The following is a 23,038-nucleotide window of genomic DNA, read 5'->3' as shown; positions in this document are numbered from 1 at the left end:
AGGGAAGCCCTCCTGAGAATGAAACCAACCCAGAAGAAGGCAGAGAGAGACACGCTTGGATCCAGCTTTGCCTGAAGCCCGATGCCTGTACACATTTCTGTTACACAGGCCAATACATTTTTTTATCGGCTTCAGTCAGTTTTCATGTGTTTCTGTCACTCGTAACCAAAAGAATCCAGAATAACACAGGGACAGAAATAGAGGGTTGGGAGGAATGGAGAGGTAAGACACTAGAAAACAACAGACCTAGCTTCAAATCCTGGCTTCACTACTTAGTAACCGTGTGACTTTGAATAGGTCATTTCTCTGATCCTCTATCCTTATGTAAACCAAGGTGACACTAACTCCTCAGGGGGCTGCTTTGGGGCACAATAATAGTCACGTGCAGGATTTGGGAAGTCAGATGGCCTTGAGCAGGTGACTTCCCTTCTCTGAGCCTCCGTTTCCTCATTGGTAGGAAGCAGATAAAAATAGCTGTCTCAGGCAATTGGGGTGAGAAGTAAGAGGGGGTAAAGTGCCTGCACACAGCTGGTGCCCAGTAGATGACAATTAGTCCTGCGTGGGGCAGGCAAACAAGACTTCAGTCTGTGACAGTCTTTTAAAATCAGCCTGGGCCTCTGACCCAGTGGGTGACCCACAGTCTGGCAGCTACGGAGTGGTCAGCCTGGGAGGCCGGAACATTGAAAGAGTGGCTTCTTCCGCAAGCAGAGGAGGTGGGCAGAAATTCTAGCAAGTGCTAATTAGGTCTAAGTAGCTACCCCAAGGAGGGGAGGAATGTCTGATTAAGCACTGGCCTGCTCTGCAGGGGGCCACACCCCCAGGGCTACCTGCCGCCTTTCCTGCTTTCCAGAGCTGGAAACCTCAGCCAGGAGGCCAGGCAGTTCTGGGACAGGACAGCGAGGGTGAGCCTCACCGACATCTGGTCCCAACTCCCCCCCTAATGTTTGTAACAGACCCACTACCTAATTGCATAGTTGGGGAGCAGCCGTCACATCTTTCACACCTAATTCACTATTGTTTCTTTGGAAGCCCCAATCCTGTGCCTGGGGAGGGAGGGTTCTGCCCAAGTTTATGAGGCTTTCAAGCCCCGGGCATCCCAGCCCGGTCTGATTAGGCTCCAGCTGTGCAGGCAGCCAGGAGGGCATCTCCACCCCAACTTCCTGCACTCAGCCTGGGGCTTCACAGCCTCCCCCTGCCCAGGCTCACCTGGTTTGGCAGGAACACCCCCAGATACAGCCTCTCCTGGTTGTCATGCCCTCCCCACCCACACAGGAAGGCCACTTTATTTCCCTTGCTCCGCGTTTTGGGGCTTTTTTGCCCTCTCCACCCCCAACGAAGGGAGGAAGGCAAAGTGGAAAGTGGGAACAGGGAAACCTGGGTTCAAATCTCACCTCTGTCACTTTTTACCCAGGGACCTGGGGCCAATCACATTCTTTTATAGGCCTCAGTTTCCCCATCTACGAAATAGGCCTCCTGACACTTATCTTGCCAAGTTCTTGTACCAGTCAAATGAAGTCACAGTAATAGCTAGGGTACCAAGAGCTCACTGTGCACCGGGAACCATCCCGAACAGGGTGGGTGCAGAGTGCTAGGATCATGAGTCCATCTAGATCAGATGCCCAATAAACATCACTTTCCTCTCCTAGGCCAGTGGGGGGATGGGTGGCCATAGAGGGGGAAGACTGAATGCAAACAATGGCCAAAGGTGGGGCAGGTAGAGAGAGCACTCTCATTCTCAAACCCACTTCTCTCCCTTTTGGGGGCCAGTCCCACTTTGCTTGCATGCTGACCCTGTGAAGTGCTAGGGCAAAGCTCCATCTTTCCTCACTTCTGGCACTTGGGTCACATGGTACCCCGATGGGGTGAAGAACAGAGGGGTAGGGTCTGGGACCAAGAAACCTCAGCCTTCTCCTCCCCGCCCTCTGCTTCCTTGGGTCAGAGAAGCAGATTTGGGAAGGATGCTAAGAGGGACCAGACTGGCCACTGAACTGGCCCTCGACCTCCCTAGAAGAGCCCCCACTCATCTCCCTTTGCCATATTCCATCGTGTTTATTAATCACTACCATCACTATCCATTAGTCATCTAATGGGCTCTGTCATGAACTCGCTGGGTGTGCTGGAGCAAGTCGATCTCCCTGTGTCCTGATTGCTTCCTCTCTAAAGCAACGGGGTTGAAGGGAAATGGAGAGAGAAGGCTGCGGGTGAAACACCTGCATGGGTGCCTCCTGGCTCTTACTGGGCAGGAATAATCCACAACTCTTTGCTCTGCTGTCTCTTTTGAACAGTACATTGGCCCTGCAAGGTGAAAACAATTGGATTGATGAGGGATACTACTCAAGGTCACATAGCTGGCAAAGGGCCAAGCTGAAAATAAACTCAGGGGCCATAGGTCCCAGATCCCTGTACCCTCTGTGACGCTGACATCCTGGAAAGGATCCAGGGGAGTAGGAGAGGAGCTGTCATCAGGGGCCTGGGAATGTGGTGTATATCTGCCCCCTCCCTCTGGTGGTTTGGGAGATGATGGACACCGAGACAGGAGTGGGGAGGCGGGAGGCGGGCAAAGACGGAAACCCTGGACAGGTGCCAGGAGCTCCAAGTTCTAGCAACCAGACAGACCTGGGTTCACATCCCAGCTCCATCATGAACTATCTGTGTGACTTCAGGCAAGTGACTCCACTTCTCTGACCCTGCTCTATAAAATAAGGCTAAAAATGCCCACCTCAAAGACTGTTGGGTAGATGCAGTAAGATTGTGCTTGGTACATAATAGGTGCTCTGAAAAGGCTCCCTACTCAGCGGGACCGTGGAAACACTCGGCTCCTCCATCAAGTGAACATCCTCCGACCTCATCCGTGTTGGGAAATCTTCCCACCAGTCCACTGTGCCTGTCGTTAACATATGTCGCATTTGCTCCGGATATATCCAGAAAGCTCCGTCTAGAGGAAAGCGAGGCTGGGCCCACACCTTCCCCGCTGGAGGGGCAGGAAAAGAAAAGAACCACTGGCCCCATTGTTCCGGGAGGTGGAGCAAAGGCAGGGTGTTGGGTGGGGGAGACACCTGCGGCCTGTAAGGGGGTGGGCAGAACCAGCAGCAGAAGGTGACCCAGGGTAGCGGTGAGAGCCCAGGTTAGGGCATCAGGCAAGCCCAGCCTGGGAACTGCCACCCTCCTTCACAGAGTAGCCGGAGCAGTCCCTTCACAGTGTAAGGTATGCCACATGTGGTCCCCCATCTCACTCTGGATAAAAGCCCGTGTCAGGGAGCTCCCGAGTGCTCAGTGCCTGAGCAATGCGAAATATGTTAACGACAGGCACAGTCTTGATTTGGGCTCAGGTCACGATCTCACGGTTTGTGGGTTCAAGGCCCGCCTCGGGCTCTGCGTTGACAGCTCAGAGCCTGCTTGGAATCCTCTCTCTCCTCTCTCTCTCTGCCCACCTCCGCTCATGCTCTCTCACTCTCTCTCTCTCTCTCTCTCTCTCTCAAATAAACTTAAAAAAAAAAAAAAAAAGCCAAGTCGTGGTCTGGCCCTCTCCAATACGCTGTCTTCTCCCCCATTCACTATGCCCTACCCCCCTGGCCCCTCCTTATTTCATGACAGGCCTCCAGGCCTTAGCACTCTCTTTCCTCTGCCCAGAATGCTCTTCCCTTCAGTGTCTGCCTGTACCCCCCACTCCAGAGGCCTTCCCTGAGCACTCTATCTAAAATAGCATCCCCATCCCCCTCTATCCCCTCACCCCATTTTATTGTTCCCTATTTTATGATTTACCTCTATCTGACATATTTGTATCTATTTGGTTTATTGTCGATTTTCCCCAATGGAATGTAAGCTCCATGAGGGCAGGGGCTCTATCTCTAGCCCTTGGAACAGCATCTGGCACAGAGTAAACTAAACACATTTCTTGGATGAATAAATAAATGATTGATTGAATGCTGACTCCATGATTTTCTACCTTGAATCGCTTTGGGCAGGTCATTTCACTTATCTGGAACTTCCGGTGCAAAAGATAGTGCACACCCATCTCATAGGGTTATTGTTTAAACTAAATAACAGTGTGAAAGGAACCGACACATAGTAGGTGCTCAATAAATGACAACTACCATCACGGTTATTATCACCAGGTGTCTCAGGCTCAGTCACCCACTCACTGAGTCCTTGAACACATTGATGGTCTCTCTGGACCTCAGTCAAGAGTACCCATGTCCCACACCGGGATGTATGGTGGATGCCCAGGCAGGGTATGTAAAATACCCAGCAGGGCATCTGAAACACAGTAGGCATTCACCAGGTGGCCGCTACTGCAATCCTGGAGAGTGTAGGATTTGGACACCAGCCCCAGAACTTTCTTATTCTGTGACCTTGGGGAAGCTGCTAAATGTTTCTAAAAAATGGGTATAATGATAGTATCTTCCTCGCAGGTTGTCCTGAGGTTACAATGAGATGGTGCACCTGAAAGGGCTTCATAAAATCCTAAGGAAATGTGCTGTGACACGCAGGACAGAGCCCAGGGATGGGGAGGGACCTTGATAATGCAGGGAGGAAGGACAGAACCGGGAGATGTGCTTGACCCAAGCTCTGAGGTGTGTTGCCGAGGGAGCACACAGTTCAGAAGCCAAGCCCCGATCCAGCCAGGAGTCCTTTACCAAGATGCTCCCACCCCCCCTTTCCTTCCTGTCTGTAGGGCCTCACTGGGGACTTCTGGACAGTTTTGGCAGGAGAAGGTTTCAAGGGAGGCAGGTGACAGCAGCAGGACCCCACAGAAGGCATCTTCCTCTTCAGTCAACCTCCTGCCCGATCTGCTTCCTACCCCAAGACCAACCCGGCCTCTTGCCTACCTCCTGGCCAGGCCCTGGGGAAGAAGACCTAGAAGAAAGTTTTAGAGGCAGACAGACTCCTTACATTCCAGCACATGAGAACCTAAGGTCTTCAGAGTGGACCTGGGCCCTCTGACCCCACTGCCACCAGATGCAGAACAGGGCCCCGCTCCCTCCTCAGCCTGTTTCTGGCAGAATCCAGATACGGGCTGCACAAATGACTCAAGCAATAACCCCTAGACTGCAAGCTCCATGATTTTTCGTCTGTTTCGGTCTTTGGTGAATCGCCAGTACCTAAAACAGTCCCTGGCACTTGGTAAGGCCTTAATAAATATAGGTTGAATAAGTGGTTCCATCAATAAATGAATGAATGAAGCAATGAATCGGTGAATACGTGACGTTCCCTGCAGGCTGGAATTTTTCTGGTATGTTCTTTGATACATGCCCAGTACACAGAATAACACAGGAGGTGCCGAGCAAATGTATGTGACCCTATGACTGGTGACTCCTTGGAATGTAATCTCTCTGAAGGCAAGGATTTCCAGAAGTAAAGATCTCTTTGTCTGAGGCTGCATTCCCAGGGCCTAGAACAGTGCATGGGAGCATGGTGGGGTGGAAGCAGAGGGGAGTTGGGGGGGGGGGGGGGGGGGGGGGCAGGGAGTGAATCAGTGAATGAATGAGTGAGGCCCCAGCTCTCAGCGCAAACACCAAGAAGAATGAAACACAAACAGGCCACCCTGCCTGAGCTCTGCACGCCTCCCCTCGCCCCACCTGCCACCACTCACCTCATGGTTTTTTAAATAATTTGTCGATTGTTTTTAATTGTTGAGGCAGTAATACTTGGTTCATGAAACTGCAATATACAGAGAGGTGAAATAAATAGCTTATATATATATAATATATATAATATAGCTGGTTTTAAAATATTCCCTTATCATTGGTGTACTAGGTCACGTGAGTCACGGAAGGTCGATAGCAGCATCCTCCAGAACTGCGAGCAATGCAGGGTCACTTGATTGGACGAGGCCGTCTGTCGTCGGAGGTCGGAGGTCGAGGCGCCGAGAATTCCCGAGGGGCACGCCTTCCCTGCGCGGTGTCTCGGGACAGCTTGCAGCGGACAATAAATAAATGACTGCAAACCAGAGAGCGATTTTTGTTGGAGATTGGGACAGGGACGGGGGATTGGAGAAGAAGGGGAGTTTGGGGGTGGGTACTACTTTCTCTTTGTTTTTCTCTTTTTTCTTTTTTTTCTTTTTTTTTGTTTTGTTTTGTTTTGTTTTTGTTTTTGTTTTTGTTTTGTTCTTTGCTTTCAGAACCTTTGGGAAAAAGGACTTTGGTTTCTCAGAGTGTCGTTTTCCTCATTCAAATCCTCCTCTGGGGACAAGTTTAGAGTTGTCGGTTCCTAGAGAGAGACAAGCACCTGTGCGTTGACAACAGTCCCTTCTCGTGAGTCTTTTGTCATAGACAGGGGGTTTCAAGTCAACAATAAAATCCTTATCGCTCCCCCTCCCCCCAAGAGTTTTGGTTCAGTTTTTGTCTTCTTTTAAACACAATGTACAAAAATAGAGCTTCTTCCTAATTTTTCATGTAAAAATATTCCTCTGATGCAGTTCTCTGTGAGTGTGAGTGTGGGCCTGGGGGCAGCCTGGGGGGCTGCGGTGGGGCCAGCCTAGCCTGGGTGCGTGGGGCGGATCCGCCGGGACCTCTTGGTCACCGTGGTGTACTTGAAGGGCTTCTGCAGCTCTGCCTGTCCCTTGGGGTAGCGCTTCATGAAGTGCACGTCCTGCTGGTTCTCCCGGGTCTTGGGACCCTTCCGTGGCCGCCCCTTCTTGGTGAAGCCCACGTACCAGCCAGAGTATTTGGCGGACATCAGGGCTGTGTAGTTGTTCTCCAGGACCTTCTCAATGAACACACACTCCTTGCTGGTGCCATCGGGCTGGAGGAGGCAAGAGAAGAAGGAGGTGAGACAGGGAGGGTGGGTGTGAGGGGCAGGCTGTGTGGCCCGGGTACAGACAGGTGACTGAGGGTTGGCGCAATAGCGTAGAGAGGGCCTGACCTGAGCAACTTCACTTCCTTGGTCTGTGGAGTGGAGTTGTCATGTTGGCCCCTGCCTTCTTCCCTGCCAGCCAATTAGGTAATAGATTCCCTCGTCATTCAGGAATCCAGCCCTTCCCCACTCTCTACCCTACAGCCAAGGGCTCCCACCTCAACTCTGCTAGTACATGAGACCCAGACCTGGCCAATAAAACATTCCTGTGACTGGGGCAGAGCTGGGCATGTGGTATGAGCCATCCAATCAGAATGTTCCTAAAGACCCCTGTATAAGCAATCCCCAAACACATAGGCTGATTTAAACATGAGGAAAATGTGAGGCTGAAGCAAAGGCAGCCATTTTACCACCATGAGGAGAAACGCCATCTGACAACAAAGCCAACACAGAGAAAGTGAAGCCAAGACGAAGAGAATGAGAGAAATCAAGTTCTGGTCACATCCTTTGGGCTCTGGACCAAGCAGCAGCTGCAGCTCATTACCTCACTGTGATGTGGGCCAATAATGTCTCATCTCCTTTAAAGTAGTTGAGATTATGTTCTGTCACTTGCAACAGAAAGAGTCCCCGCAGATGTGCACAAAACCCGATATAAAGTCAACTACTGCACTGCCACTCAACCCCACTGCCATATAGTTAAATTTCAATTCCATTTAATATGGGATATGGTGCCTTTTAAGTGTTTGGTGTGAAGAGGGGTGGGGACCTCCAAAAATACGAGTTTTTACATGGCCAAACGCCGAAGCCTATGCCCTTGGTTCTGAGACTGCAGGCTCCCGAGCAGATGTGTGAACTGCCCAGGAGACAAGGGATGCCAGGAAAGGAGTCAGAAGTTGAATCGACTCGAACGCTTCCTCACGTGACCTCAGGCTAGTTAATTCCACTCTCTAGACCTCGGATTCCTCATCTTACCAAACTGGGACGGCGACCCCTGCGTCACAGAAATGTGAGGAATGACGCTTATAAATGAGCCTCATACACAGCAGGAACTTGCTAAACTATTTCTGAAAAGCAGGTGGTTCAGATGGTTCTGGCCTCCCTCCCTGGATCGGCTCTGGACAAAGGATGGTGGGAGGCAGGGCTTTGAACCTCCTCCCCGAGACGGCCGGACTGGTCCATGTAGAGGAGTGGGAAGTGCACAGAGTTGGAAGGCCTGAATTAGCAGCACTTGAGTTTCCAACTAACATCTCCAAATTTAGGCCGGGCCCACTCCTCGTTACGGACGGATGCCCCGCCAAGTTGGAAGCCCAGCGGTCTGGCCGTGCGTGGAGACTGAGGTGCGAGTTCCAGCCTTTTGTTTGAAGTGGAAAACAGGCTGGAGCTTCCAGGAACGTTCACCTTTGAGTGGAGGGCAGGCTCAGGCCCTGCAGACAAAGTGCTGAACTTTGCAGAAAGGGACAGGCAGGGTAAGAAAACATTGTCTGGAGGATGAGATCCTTCGAGGAGGCTGCGGAACGGGCAGGGGGTGGGGCCGGAAGACATGTAGGACCCAGAAGACAGTGCGTGTCGGGCAGCACGGGGTGGGGCTGGGCAGTGAGGAACTCTTGTGAGGGAAGTGGGGCTTATGTGCAAGGTAGACGGGAGTGGTCTCTGGGCCCCCCATGGATAATTCTGGAAGCTGCCTATCCAACCTGGGCCCAGGTCCTTTGGCCAGTCTCCATGGAACAGTGACAGCAAACTGAGCAAAGCCTCTACCGTGCTGTTTCCCCATCACAGAATGCCTGCCACTGCCTGGAAGACTGCTTTCGTCCTCCAAGGTTCGGCTCAGTAACCACTTCCTCCAGGAAGCTTTCCTTCACTGCCTTCTATCTCCCTGGGCATTTCCTCTTCTTCCTTTAAGACTCCATTCAAGCATCCGGTTTGAGTGGATTCACGTACTCCATCTTCTTCCCTTGGCACCCATTCCTCCTCCTGCGCCCCAACAGAGCAATTCCATATCTGCCTGCCTCCTCACTAGCCCAAGAGCTTGAGCAGGTCAAGACCACTTGTCAGCTGCCCGCAGGGCTCAGCACAGGTCCGGGCACCCAGAGCATTTGTGGTCGAACGAATGAAGGGTTCTGGGATAGACTCACCAAAGGGCTTTCCTCTAAAAGAAAGTAGCCTTTGCGTCCCAGACCCCTCACTGATGTCCCAGAGACAGTCAGTCATGAGCCGTGAGAGGCCCTCCTGGGGGATGTGCTGAGAAGGGGACACAGCGAGCAGAGGGCCAGACCTACTTGGTCTCCCTCCTCATTCATTCACTCATTCCTTCAACTTTTATCGATTGTCAATTATAGGCCAGACATTTCCACATGCATTATTTCATTTAATCCTCTCGACTTGCTGAGGTAGACTCTCTCTCCGCGAGAAGAAAAGGGTAAAATGGCTTGCCCAAGGTCATGGGGCTTGTAAGAGGCAGAGCCGGCTTTTAACCTGCATTTGCCACTGCAGCTCATTTCTCCTCTGTCCAGTTCCGGAGAGGTCCGTGAGGAGAAAGGGTATGGAAGAGCGGGCACCCACTATCAAGGCACCTCACCTCCCCAGGGCCCACACAGCCACCATCAGCATGAAGCAAGGTCTCGGATGTGCAAGGAGCTAGCACATGTGCTTGTACAGGTTTGGGGTTACTTATGAGAGCCCAAATTCCCAGCACCCGAGACCTCAGGAGCTCCTTGGGAGGAGCCATGGTGCCAGTGACGGTCATAAGTTCCCCCCATGAACTCAGACATAGCAGATATGAAGTTAAATGGCAGGCTGCACCTGGGCTTGACCCTCACCTCTGCTCCCGACTACCTCCAAGGTCCTGCTTATTGCCTGCAAAGGTTTTTTAAAAACAAACACAAAAACAAAAACCCGTGCTTGGGCTTCGCCCCCAAAAATGCTGACTCAATTGGTTCGGGCAAGGTAGATCATCAGTATTTACGGAGTGAGTGAATATCCCATCCCAGGACCTCGGTGATTAAGTAGAATTTGAGCATCTCTCCCTGCCCACTACCTCCAACCTCCTCCTTTCCAAACCGGAGTCCCATTCCTTCTATTTGATCTGAAGACCGAATCCTAATGACATCATTTGGCCCCTAGATCCAGTCTAACTTGAAGCTACAACTACCCCCTGGACATTTTAAGTTTTGTCAGCCAAAAGAATTCCTTTTTCGCTTAAGGCCTTTTGAGTTGGGTTTCAGTCATCTACAAATGAAACAGTCCTCACAAAGATGGGGTGGTGGGCAGGGTACCCCTCTGCCCTGAAAGGTCTGGGGCCATATGTTGCCTCAGCCCAAAGAGGGTTCACCAGGGATCACACAGGGGATTGGGTTGAATAGTCAGAGACGGGGAGGTGGGGGGAATGCCTGGCACACAGTGCTTCATACTTAGCAACTGTTTATGGAATGAAAGGGTGTACTCCTTCCCAGGAGTGGGATGGTTGTGGGGTCCAGAAAGGTGACAAGAAGAAAAGGGGCTGCCTGAGCACGCAGGGGCTCAGCGCAGAGCCTTGGTGTGTGATTGTTACAACAGAGAAGCTACAGCCGGGGTCCAGAACATCTGAATGGTCTCTGTTGGGGGCTCAACGCACGTGCCCTACCAGGGCCAAAGACGTGCAAGGTTGGCACCCACGGCCAAGACCACCCAAGAAAGCTATCCTGTTAGGCCACTCCAAAGGAGCCAGAGCCTAAGCTGAGGCCACAAAGGTCCTCCTTCCCACAGGCGAGGGAGTAACGTCATGGCCTGGCTTCAAAGGGAAAGGGAAGGAATATTTAACAAGTGCCAGTAAATGCCAGCATGATCACTGCCATTTTACAGAGGAGAACACTGAGGCTCAGCAGTTAGGGCACTTGACTCCCCGGCCTGACGTGAATAATTCTGGCGGTAGGTTAAGACCAACCTCGGAAAGCATGAACTATTTTTCTACTTCTTTGGTGGGTGCTTCTGAGAGGCCAGGTACACAGAGCATGGATGGCTGGACCCAGAATCAGCCCTCAGTGAGCTCTCAATCTAACTGGGAGGTGTAGGCACACAGACAAACGTGACAACTCAGGTTAGCAATAGGTGATGGAGGACTGTGTGAGGGACTGTGGGCTCCAGGGTGGGTGTGCTGTACGAGGGGCCAGGGAAGTAAGAAGCTGTTGAAGGCTGAGCAGGACTCGGGGCAGACAGACAGAGGGAAGGGCAACCTGGGCAGAGGGAATGGCTTGTACACAGCCGGAAGGTCCCGTCCACGGGAGTGGCAGTTCGCAGTGTTATGTGTCTGTGGCTTAAGAATGTGAGGATGGGTGGCAGGGCTGTGAGGCCAGGGAGACCCCCCCCTCCCAGGGCCTTGTGTGTCTGTGTGTCTCCCCAGAGAGTGTGGCCTTTCTCTGGTAGATGGTAGATGGTGCGGACCCAGGGATGGGTTTTGACAGGAGTTGGGGTGGAGGACAGGGGGTGCGTTTTAGAAAGCGGAACGTGGTTAGTGAGCAAAGGCAAAAGCCTGAGGCTAGCAGCCCTAGGGCAGCTGGGGCAAAGTATGAGGTCAGAACAGAGGCAGTGGCAGCAGTGAAGGACGGAGGGGTAACCCCAGGACCTTAGCCCCTGACTGCCTAGGAGGCTGTGATGGAACAGCACCCCAAGAGCCTGTGGCTTTTTGCCCCGGGGGCGAGAGGCAGTAAGGGGAGCTGAGCTAGGCAGAGGCCAACAGGGGGCCTGCCCAGGGCCATCCTGGGGCAGGTGGATTTGGGGGGCAGGCTCTGGGCCAGCCCAGAAGACAGACGCCTGTACGGGGATGGGGGAGCTGCCGCGAGGCGGGGGGCGGGAAGGAGGGGGCCCTCCCTGGGCTGCGCCGAGCCGGCAGAGCCAGCGCCAGCTGAACCGTCCCCAATATTAATGACGGGAGAGAGGGCGAGGGGGCAGGAAATCGGAGCCGGCTCCTGTGGAAGCGGTGACTCAGCGGCCAGCCGGCGGGCGGGCAGGCGGGCGGTGGGCGGTGGGCGGCCGGCGGCGGGGAGCGGGGCTGCTCTTTTGACCCCAGCACGGCCCTCCTGGGGTCAAGCTGCCGGGAAGCGCGCAGACGGGATGGGGGGGGGGGGCGGGGGCGCGGGCACCGGGCACGGCGGGCTGCCGCGCGCCCCTCCTGGAAGCCGCGAGCAAAGGAAGCCGAGCGTCCAGCCGCGGGCAGGTTGGGCCTGGGAGGCGGCCCGGGCGGGCAGGAGAACAAAGCGCCTGACGCGGGGCCGGGCAGCGCCGCCACAGGAAACGCACGGCCAGGCCAGGGGACCCGGCGCCCGGCCCGCCCCTGCCCCGATCCCCTCGCCGGCCGGCCGGCCTGCCGGCCGCCCTGGGACGCGGAAAGTGAATCACTAATTAAAACCACTCCCGGGCGTCCCGGGGCCGCGCTCGGCCGATTACTATTATTGTGCTCGGTGAGCGAGCGGCTTCAGTCGGTGTGGGCAGTGCGGCTGGAACCTCTGCCTTCCAAGCTGGGCTTTGAATCCCCGCCCAGCTGTAGTGTGGGACCCGGGACAAGTGCCTGGGCGGGGGCCAAGCCTCGGCTTTCTCATCTGCGAAGTGAGGATGGTAGTGGTACGGCCCTCGTGGGATTATTTGGGAGTATTTTTTGCACAGTGCCTGGCAGAAAGTAGGTGCTCAATTAACAGAAGCTTTTGGTCCTGTTATTATTAAGAAATAATAAGCAACAATACTCTGGCCTGTGACACTCTCCCCAGCCACTAGGGTGTGGAGGAGGGGAAGAAGGGGAAGAGGGGAAGAGTTGGAGGTCTCAGGGAAACGAAACTATGTGTTATTACAGGAATTGGGGAAAGAGGAAAGAAAAGAGAAAAGGAATAGGGAGGGGAGGGGAGGGGAGGGGAGGGAAGGGAAGGGAAGGGAAGGGAAGGCCAGCCGCATCCCTGTTCCTAGACAGCAGGTGCATGTAGGCAGGGAGCCCCCAAAACCCCTCGAAGTCTACACCCAGCAGGAGGGATCAGGACCCTACGTGCTTCCCAAAGTCCTAGCCGTGGGTACCTTTGCCTGGTAGGCTATGATAGGGTGGCAGAGAAGGGGCTAAAGGAAGAGGGTACAGCTGGAATCTCATACACACACATATTCCCCCCCACCCCCCGCCGTTTTCCCTTTGGGGCTGACAGGGCCCCCAGCACCCCGTGCCAGCTACCCAGGGATGCCAGGGAGATAACACCCAGGGAATCCCAGACCATCACTCACCTTCCCCACGAGCTTGCCTTTCCGGTTCATACACAGGTAGAATTCCGTCTCCTTGCCCTTGATCCGGACTTGACTACCGAAGGTGTCTGTCTCCACTAGGAGCTGGGCTTCGAAAGGCAGAAGGAGAACGAGACACATTTTTTTTACCAGGGGCAAAGATCCCTGACCCTGTCCTTGGACCCTCACTGCTCCAACATCAGGCATGAGGGAGGCATCTAACAGGTCTCATTGGAGCGCCCTGCCCCTTGGACACATGAGACTGTCCATCATTTGTTCTCTACCCCCAGCCTCTGTCGACGCCACTCGGCACCTAGATGGCTCCAGCTGGAGGGTTGTTCTGCCCCTTGCGGCTAAACACCAGTGTGCCCTTCTCCCCTCATCACCCACCCTCACCAGCCCCTCACCTCTGTTCCCCAAAACAGGACAGACAGCCACATGAATAACCTCAGAGAAGTAGCAGTCTCTGGAACGAGGGGACAGACAAACGCAGGCGAGTTTGCACGGGTACTCACGCACACTGCCTTGGGGGACATCAAGCTACCTCCCCCAAAATTTAGGTCAAAGGCCCCTTCCCCCAGGGCAAACATCTAGAACCCCTGCTAGTGTACCCTCCCCACTCCACACTTTTGCCACTTGAAGTGGGGAAGGTCCAGGGAGGGGAGGTTCAAGGCCCCTGGGAAATGAAGGCTCTCTTCAGGATATTCTACTTTCTTTAGTCAAGGCCACCAAGGCTGAAAGGTGGCTAACTTCCAGGAGCCCAGAAGTCCCAATCAGGACCCAGTAGCTATCCCCTGATCTGGAGTAGGAGACCCCACACTAAACCATCCATTCTCCACAGAGCCTCCCTCAGGAGAGGGGTGTCCAGAGCTAATGCCCCAAGCCCTGACTGAGAAAGAACATCCAATGATCAAAGGGTGACTGTCCCTTGAATAGGCAAGCTGTGTCCAGACCCCTCTCTGTCCCTCTGTCAGTTCATATTCTCTCACCAGTAAGGTGCTGTGTGACTTTGGTAGGCCATGTACCCTCTCTGAGCTCTCTCTCCTCTCTGGACTTGAATTCCTGTGCCTGATTCCCTCCCCAGCATCTCCTCCCACTGCTGCCTTCTTTGCCTATGACCCCCCCCCCAACTTAATTCTCACCCTCCCATCTCTGAGCCTTTGCTTCCCGGCACCTGCCCCTCCCTCACCCGCAAACTTTTAATTTCAGTGACAAGGGACTTACTTCTCCATAACAAAAATCATAGCCCTAAATACGGCATCTTTGGAGCCACAAAGAGTGTACCTCAGTGCCCCTAAAATACACTAGGTATGATTTTAATAAAAAAATTTAAAAATATATACCCTGGTGCCCTGCTGTGAAAATTAAAACCATCTGGAACTCAGGATTTCCAATAATTAATCTAGCCCTCCTTTGACACCACTACTAATTAAAATATGATACCCCACCTTTCCAAGGAAAATAAGAAGAATTTACATAAAATTTAAAGATCTAACAAGAATTCAGTAATTCTAGAAACAGGGAGGGAGCGGGAGGCACATTCTTCTCTCCACCTTCCCCCATCCCTAGTAAACACTGAATGGAGAACATTAAGCAACAGTGAGATAGGGGGTTATGAGCCCTGCATCCTCCCTGCTCCCCTTTAATTCAAACTCCCTATAACTCTCCCTGGGAACCCAGGGTCAAACATCAGAGCAGCCCGGGGCCTGCTTTCTGCATCTGCCCCACACAGGATGGAGGTTGTGGGGGTTCAAGAGGGTCTCCAATCCCAGGAGCTTCTAAAGAAGCCAGCACATGTTAAGGGAAAGGCGAGAGCTTTGGAATGGACAGAGCTGGGTATAAATCCCTGGCCCCACTTGCCAACTCTATGACCCTGGGCCTCAGTTTCCTCATCTGTAAAATGGGTATAATCAACCCTAATCTTCAAAAGTTATTGTGAGGATTCCACAACATGAAGGCAGAAAGGGCTTAGTCCCTTGTACTCAGAAGCCAGGTAAGGCAAGTAACTATTGTTTACGTTTCTTAATAACTGCAAAACAAAACTGTTTTCCTCTAACACACACACACACACACACACACACACACACACACACACACACAAACGCATGCGCGTGCACCATAGTGGGAAAAAATCAGATGTGTGTAAAAGGGCAGAATAGAGCCAGACTTGCCTCCCCAGGCACGCCCTCTGACCTGAACTTCTTCAGCGTCCTCCGGGGTAGCAGGCATCTCACACTGAGAAGTGAGTGCATCAGGAAATGCCTTGGGCTGGGACTTATGGGGTCTGATCATTGCCATGCTGGGCTGTGTGACCCTGAGTAAGTCACAGCCCCCTCTGAGTCTCAGTCTCCTTACCTGTGCAAGGTGGGGGGTGGGGGGTGGGGGGTGGGGTCAAGCCTATTCTGATTCTCTCCCGGATTGGGGCAGAGCCTTGAAGAGGGGTAGAAATGGGAGGCAGCATGTAGGAAGGGGATTAGGCCCCAGGACCGCAGCCCAGGCAACCCCAAGGCAACCCCAGACCTCTCTGTCTGCCCCTCTCCCCGCATGTGCCTAGACCTCCATCCTCAGAACATTTCCTACCGTTCTTGCTCCCACATGAGCCCACTGAAGTCACACATCACCACGAGCTGGGGTGTCTCTGTCCCCATTTTACAGTTTAGGAAACTGAGGTTCAAAGGAGCAACTCAGCAGGTCTACCTGACTTTCTGATGGGGCCTGGGCTCCAGGGGAGGGCCCCTAACTCTGGGGAGATGTAGTTCCCTGCCCCCCCAACCCCCAGTGCTCATAAGCCACAGCCCAGCACAGGAAGCCCCGGCCTTTGCCTGAGCTGTCCCAAAGGCCTAGGGCTGGAGCTGGGCTGCACCTCCACCCCCACAAACCTCGCTACCCCCACCCCAGCCTGGGGAAGGTCTGCTCCAGATGCCATGCCAGGGAGCCAGCAGTCTGTTCTCCCCGACCACAGCAAGCCTTGCAGTGACCTAGACTCCACTCAGCGCATGACATAATGAGGAGGGAGCTGGGCCAGAATTATGTAAAGTCTGTGGGGAGTAATAGCGGCAGCAATTCTCAGAAAGAGAGAGAGAAAGAGAGACAGATGGAGAGAGAGACCCCACCCACCCAGGCCAGGTTTGCTCTAGAGCCTACCTCGTCCTCAGCATCACGCTCCCCCTTCTCATGACCCAAGCCCCCAACATGCAGCTCTCAGGAGCTAAAGACTTCTTCTGGGCTCAGTTCCATTCTTGAGGCCTGTACCAGGCCAGGCAGGAGGAGTCTGGAACTTTATCTGGCTCCACTCATCAGACCTCCTCTCCAGGCATCCCCTCCAGACTGCACAACTCAACAGCCTCCTCCCTCTGCCAGAGAGATCCTTTAAAAATATAAAATTAATTCTCTCTCGTCCCTGCTAGAGGCCTCCTAAGTGATCTCCAACTTGCTGAAAATCCAGCCTCTTCATGGGGACCCATATGGGACACATGCTCTGGCCCCTGCTGACCATTCCTACATCCCAACCTCACTCACAGCCCTCCAGTCAGCAAGCCTCCTTGCTATTCCTCTCTGACATACCAAGCACACTCCCACCTCAGGGCCTTTGCACTTGCTGTTCCCTCTACCTGGATCTTCCCACAGCAGCTTCTCTTCTCTTAGGTTGCCACTCAAATGTCACCCCCTGAGAGAGGCCTTTCCTGGCCACACGGTCCAATGTCATACCACCCTCCCCAGTCCAGCTCTACCCACCCCCTGCTCCATTTTCCTTAGAGCTCTTCTCCAAATTGTCTTAGTTGCTAAGACAATTGTCTGTCTCTATTTACCGGAAGGTAAGCTCCACCAGAGCAAGGGCTTATCTGTCTTATTCACCACTGTGATTTCTAGCCCCTAGCCCAAACTTGGCCTGTAGTAAATGACCAACGAGTAAATTTTAGTAAATGCATAAATGGCTTTGTGAAGTAGATATGAGTAATACTATTTAAGGGTTAAAGAAAGCAAGGTGAAGGGAGGTGAAGGGACTTGCCCAAAGGCACACAGCTGGTCAAAGCGGCGCAGATGCTGGGAGCCAGTGTGACGCCACAGTCAACACCCTTGGCCACGCTGCTCCCCACTGGTGTCCTCCAGTACTACTCCTGCTCTCGCTAGAACCCGGAGCTCCCACCCACCCGTCCCCCCAGGCTCAGGAGACTCGCCGTGTGACAAAGGGAAAAACCCTCTTCCTCTCTGGGCCAGGCCTAGTGACCTCCGAGTCACTGGCTTTCAGTTCCGCCCTTCTAGAAAGTATCATTTATTTGGAGCTTATAATGTCGTGGCCACTGTTCTCATTCCCCTCTATGCATCCTCTCACTTACAATATCCTCACAATAATCTCCCGAGGTTAGAACTGTTATCCTCATCCCCATATTACAGGTGAGAAAACTGAGTGCCAAGGTTACACAGTGACGGAGGTACAACCCAGGCAGGCTAACTCACAAATCTTGGTCTCGCCCTGTCCACCCCTCGCTTTACCCTTCCTCTGCAGCCGTTCCTTTCCTGGGGCAGTGGGTGAGTAAACCAAGCCAGGGAAGCTCTTTGCTTTGACCTCACTTTCTTGAGGCAGAGGGCTATAGGTAGAGATGCCCACAGAGCCCTTTCTATAAAAAAACACCCATGACACTGGCAGAGTCACTCCAGAGGTAGTCTGAGGCAGACGAGAGATTCAGAGGTAGGCAGAATGCGACAGACATCACGCAGAGCAGCCATGGTGGAGAAAAGGGAAGTGACGTTGACTGACTGATTGATTGATTCCAGTGTGATTCCCTAGCGGGGCCTCCCAACATGTGATCCAGGGCCTCACTTGGAAGACTTTGGGCTTGAAGGGTAGGAAACAGCAGGGAAAGACACAGAGAGGCAGCCAGAAACCAGAGAGAAACACAGTACAAAGAGAGACACAGGAGACAGGAACCAAAGAGAGGAAACCCGAGAGAACAAAGCTGGAAATGGGGATTTCTTTTTCCCCAGCCTCAGGCTAAAACCCCACAAGACCTGCAAGAGCAGTACGGGAGCCAGGAGCCACCTGGACCTTGCATGAGGTGACCAGCAGCTGGCTCACCGCTACGGTTCCAGTGCCGACTGCATGCTGGCCACTGTCCAGGTGTCCTCCAGAGAGGAAATGTCCTTGCCACAAAAGGCACTGGGAGGTCATAGCAAATCAGTCTTCCCTTCCTCCCTTCTGAAGGTGGACCAGGTCGACAGGAAGGGGTGGGGAGAAAGATGCTTTCTGGAGATGTCTCCACATCACTGTCCACACACACACACACACACACACACACACACACACACAGCCTTTCTCCCAAAGTCCCCTTCTCCTAAAGTCCCCCAAGGAGGTTTGCAGGCCACGTGGGCTTGCTGGAAAGGAACAGGGAAAAAAAATCAATAGGATTGATCAGGAGCTATATTTAATCCCAGCCATAGCTCTAGTATGGTCATTTCAGCTGCAGAGTCAGCGAGGTGTGGGGGATCACTCCTCACTGGGGACAGAAGTTATGGGACATGAGCTCAAAGGGCAGGGGTTTTAATGCCCCTTCCCAGCTGCAAAAGCCCTAGGGGAAGCCAGGTCTGTGGCTCGCTGTATCCCCACCGCACGACACAGAGCTGGCAGGCTGAAAGGATGGGAGGGAGGATGAGAGGACAGCAGAGGAGAGGCAGGGAGCACTAATTTGCCAAGTATCTTCTGAGTGCCTGAGCTCTGTGTCAGGCACCTGCCCCAGGGGGAGCACTCCCAGATGCACACATGGCTCGTCCATGCATTCACTGGGCTCAAGTGTCTACCGAGCACCTGCTTGTGGTTGGCTCTGTGCATGGTGATACAGCAGCAGACAAAATAGACAAAAGCTTCCTACCTCAAGGAGCTTGCATTGTAACAGGAGAGACAGAGAGCAAATAGCCAAATACATAATAGAATATCTAGTAGCAATAAGTGCTAGGAACAAAAATATGCCCAGGAGGAGACAGAGACGGGAAGTCTCTGATAAGAAGAAAATTGAACAGAAGCCTGAGTGAAGTCAGGGAGCAAGCCATGAGGGTGTCTGGGAGAAGAGCCCCATCAGGTCAAGAGAACAGCAAATGCAAAGGGCCTTAGCCGGGGACATGCTTGACATGGTCCGGGGATGGCAGGGAGGGGCTGGGGCCGGAGCTGTGTGGGCAAGGAAGGGGCAGTGCAGCCAAGGCTTGAGTGGTAGCCAGGAGCCAGGCCATTCCGCGCTTTCCTGCTGACCCAAGAACTGGGATTTTAATCTCAGTAAGACAAGCGCCTTTGACAATGCTGTGACACAGTCTCACATCTCAGACTGCTATGTGGAGAAGGGGCTATGGGCATCAGACTCAGAGAGTAGGGGGTCCCTGCTGCTCGTTTCTCCACCACAGCCCTCCAGCAGATGCCAGAGTGAAGGAAATGCAGACCAGAGGACCCCACCTCACCCCGGCTCTTGTCATCTGCTCAGCAAAAGCCCTGGAACACCCCACATGTCTTTCGATGTGAGCCACACAAGTCAGTCCCCGATTATGCTTTGAGTCGCCCCACAATTACTTTATACGTTCATCCAGCAACCTTTAAGTGGGGACCTGCTTTCTGCCAAGCCTTGTACTGGACATGGGGACATGCAGAAGGGTCACTATTTCCAAGGGGCTCGCGTTCTCAGAGGGGCAAGGCTGAGCAAGGGATGCAGGAAGCTGGCCCAGCTCAGCAGGCCTATGCCGGGACAGGCTGAGTCCTCATGATCCCGCACAGCAATACCACAGCTGGAGTCACAGACTGATCCATGCCTGAGCTCTCGAGGAAGCCATCAGACTGCTAACTCCACCCCCCCGCACCCAGCCCCCATTCATGGTGAAGAAGCCCAGACTCAGGGAGGGAATGAGGAGGACCCAAGGTCACACTTGGAGGTTAGAGAACTAGACTCTTCCTACTCAGAGTCAACCGCTGAGAGGGAGCACAGTCTCTGGCCTGGGAGCAGCTTGAAGGCTGGGACCAGGTGTCTTACCACCGGGTCCCAAGGGCTCAGTAATTCTGTGCCGAGTGAGTGAGGGACCCCAGTTCAAACTAAGAAAAGAGCAGACCACACCCAACAAGAAGGTCCAAAGACCCTTCTTCCTCTGGCCAGACAGCAGCCCGAACAGGCAGTCCCGCTGCCTGGAATCGTGCTGAAGAAGCCTCTTAAGTCTGCAGCTGACCTGCCAGGGCCCCACTGATGAGTGAGAGAGACAAGGTTCTTTCTGGAAGCCCCAGGAATCAGTTCCTGAGAGGGGAACCTCCACCAGAGCCCGGGATGGCACCCCCAGCCCCATACAACAGCACCGAGTTCAAGCAGTTATTACTTATATTTTTGCTTTAATAATCATACAATCTTTGAGCATTAGATATGCTCTCTTTCCCATCACCCCACTTCACAGAAGAGCAAACAGGACCAGAAAGGCTAACTCAGATCCTAGGTCTCGAGCTCGCAAGTGGGGGAGCTAGACTCAAATCTTGTCCAACTCCAGAGTCTACCTGCTCGACTCCTCCAAAGATCACCTTCCTGGCTAACACAGTCCCTCCAGTGGCCTGCCAGGGGCTGTTCCGAGCACAGTCAGTCCTGGGAGCCTGGCCTTCTGCAACATGTTGGGTTTGTGCTTACCATTTTTTTTTTTTTCCTCAAGTAGAAAAACCTTTTTTTCAAATGAAAACCGGCAGGAATATCCAATCATAGAGTGCATATCAAAGCAGAGTCACCTCCACGCCACCACCCCCGGTGCCAGGGTCCCTCCCTGCTCCCTGAGCACAGACTCAGTTGGTCCCAGCCCTCCCCTTCTAAAACGCCAGTTCTGTCACTGTCAGCCCTGCTTCCCACGGCCAAGAGGATCTAATGCCTCCACACCTAGGGCTTAAGTGCATCCATCCCAGAGGCAGGTGGAGTGTGGCTTTCTCACCCTCACTTGGCACAGGAAGAAGTGGAGCCCAGAGCCAGACAAGCTTGCCCCAAGCTCCGCGGGCTGCTCAGTGGCATGGCTGCAACAAAACCCAGGTGTCCTGCATGGTCTGGTGCTGTTTCTTCAACATGGTGACTGCCGATAAGGCAGAGGGGGCCAGGACCAAGAGCCGGAAGGGGAGAGGCTGCTGTAAGAACCCCAGGTGGGCAGGGTGACCAGGTCCTGAGCCACTGGCCTGCCAGGTGTCCCACGACTTAAACTTCCAACTTCCTGGCTCCCATTCTTGGCCAGAGCCTGGCCCACCCGCAGGGCCCTCAGGTGCTCTGGGAAAGCTTTAGGGAGTCATGGGGAGACCCTCTTGCAGAGCAGCATGGTGTGGGGGTGTGCTCCCCTCCATGCAGATTTCACCAAAGACTGCTCATGGGGACAGCAGGCCAAGAGCTCCTGGGCAGGGCACCCAGACTAAGGTGGGCCTGTGCCCTGGGCCCGCCCAGAGTCTAACACCTCTGGACGCCACTGAATCTGAGGCCATGAGTGTCTGTCGGGGTTCCAGACTCCATGTGTTCATGGGGATTCTGTTTATACTTGGTGTTTGCCGCAAGTCCCCGACTGCATTATAATTGCACGTAGATGGAAGCCGTGGGCTGCATCATTCTTTCAGCTGCACAGAGTCCTGAGAAGGAGGGAGCAGGCTCTCGGACTGTCCGGGGAGGCCCCCCCCCCCCCGCCCACCGCCACCGGCCTGGCTGGGGGCTACTGGCTGCCCATCCCCCCACAGGCAGGGCAGGCCCCTAACACAGCCCCATCCTCCAGGCTGGCTTGGCCACATAAATCACCCTCCCAATAATATTTGTATTGATTATCTAGATTGGAAGCCTCAATTGGCTCCATTGTCTCACTTCCTCTCCCAGGGCTCACAGATGGGGTCCCTTCGCCTCATCTGCGTTTCTAATGCGACACTTAAATGAAGCAGCCTCCTCAGTCAGCAGAGCCCCACGCTGCCCTGGGTGTCAGGGGGGTGGAGGAGTGATAAACATATTCCTTGAGAGAGAGTGATTAAATCTGGGGTTTGTGGAGCTGGAGAAGCCAAAACGGGCTAGTTCCTGGATACTCAAAGTGCGGTCCCTGCACACCACCTGGGCACAGGTTAGAAATGCAGCGCTCAGGCCCCACTCCAGACCCACCAAATCAGTATCAGCATTTAAAAAGGTCCCTGAGTGATTCACAGGCATGTTCATGTTTAAGAAGCACTGCTCTGGTCCAACCCTTGTATTGTACACATGGGAAACTGAGGCCCAGAGCAGGCGAAGGGCTTGCCTGACGTCACGCAGCAGGTGAGATCCCCTAAGTCTCTGGCTGAGGCAGAGGAAGTGAGAGGCAAGTAACTTCTGGATGAGGGGGTGGCCATTTCTGGGCTCCTCTCCCTCCCGAGCTCCTACCTCCTGTCTCAGGGCGTGGACAGATGGCTCAGACCAGAGTCTGACCCCCCTCTACTCTTCCCAGCCTGGAGGGGCCAGTGAGAGCTCCGGGGACTCCCCAGGAGGGCACCCTCCTCCCGCCTGGCCGGCCAGCTGCCCCTTCCCTGGCAGCAAGAGGACAGCAGATCCCAGGGAAAAGCACCACCTGGGTCTGCCCAGCACAGCGGGGGGCACAGAGAGACAGAGGCCCCTGAGAGGCAGCCAGCAGAGGACCTGAGAGAGGTGGGGCGGAGGGACTGGAGCGCTGTGGTCTGAGGGAGGGAGGCAGGGAGGGCAGAGATGGTGGGGAGGTGGGGGGAAGAGGTGGACAGAAACAAAGAGGGGAAGGGATGAGTACCCAGAAGGATAGGAGAAGGACTCAGAGAGAGGGGCCGGTTGAAAGCAGCAGCAGCACCAGCAGCAAGACTGAGAAAGGAAGAAGGGGAAAGAGGGAGGGAGGGAGGGGAACGGAGGCAGTAAAGAGTGACGGCACAGGGAGAAGGGAGGCAGCTGGCCTGGAGACGGGGAGCCCGGCCCGGCCCAGCCCTGCCCGGCCTGGCCGGCCCCAGCCCCCAGTGACGGTGCAGCTGCCGCACTTGGGCCCTACCATGAGGTCAGTCTTGCCC

General features: G+C 54.0%; 1 protein-coding gene across 1 annotated transcript in view; it reads right to left on the bottom strand.

The window, feature by feature from the left end:
- Positions 1–5,600: 5,600 nt before the first annotated feature.
- Positions 5,601–23,038, bottom strand: part of FGF18 (fibroblast growth factor 18) — a 33,236-nt gene continuing 15,798 nt past the window's right edge. The window contains exons 4-5 of the mRNA XM_040444874.1: positions 13,027–13,133; positions 5,601–6,744 (exon numbers count right to left, since the gene is read on the bottom strand). Coding sequence (XP_040300808.1) covers positions 6,478–6,744; positions 13,027–13,133 — 374 coding nt within the window. The 3' untranslated portion in view covers positions 5,601–6,477. The remainder of the gene's footprint in view (positions 6,745–13,026; positions 13,134–23,038) is intronic.

This window comes from Herpailurus yagouaroundi, unplaced genomic scaffold (genome assembly GCF_014898765.1).
Source record: "Herpailurus yagouaroundi ecotype Mexico unplaced genomic scaffold, PumYag 29, whole genome shotgun sequence".
Lineage (NCBI taxonomy): Eukaryota > Metazoa > Chordata > Mammalia > Carnivora > Felidae > Herpailurus > Herpailurus yagouaroundi.
The sequence above is the reverse complement of the archived record's forward strand: the minus strand, read 5'-3'. Positions and strand labels throughout refer to the sequence as shown.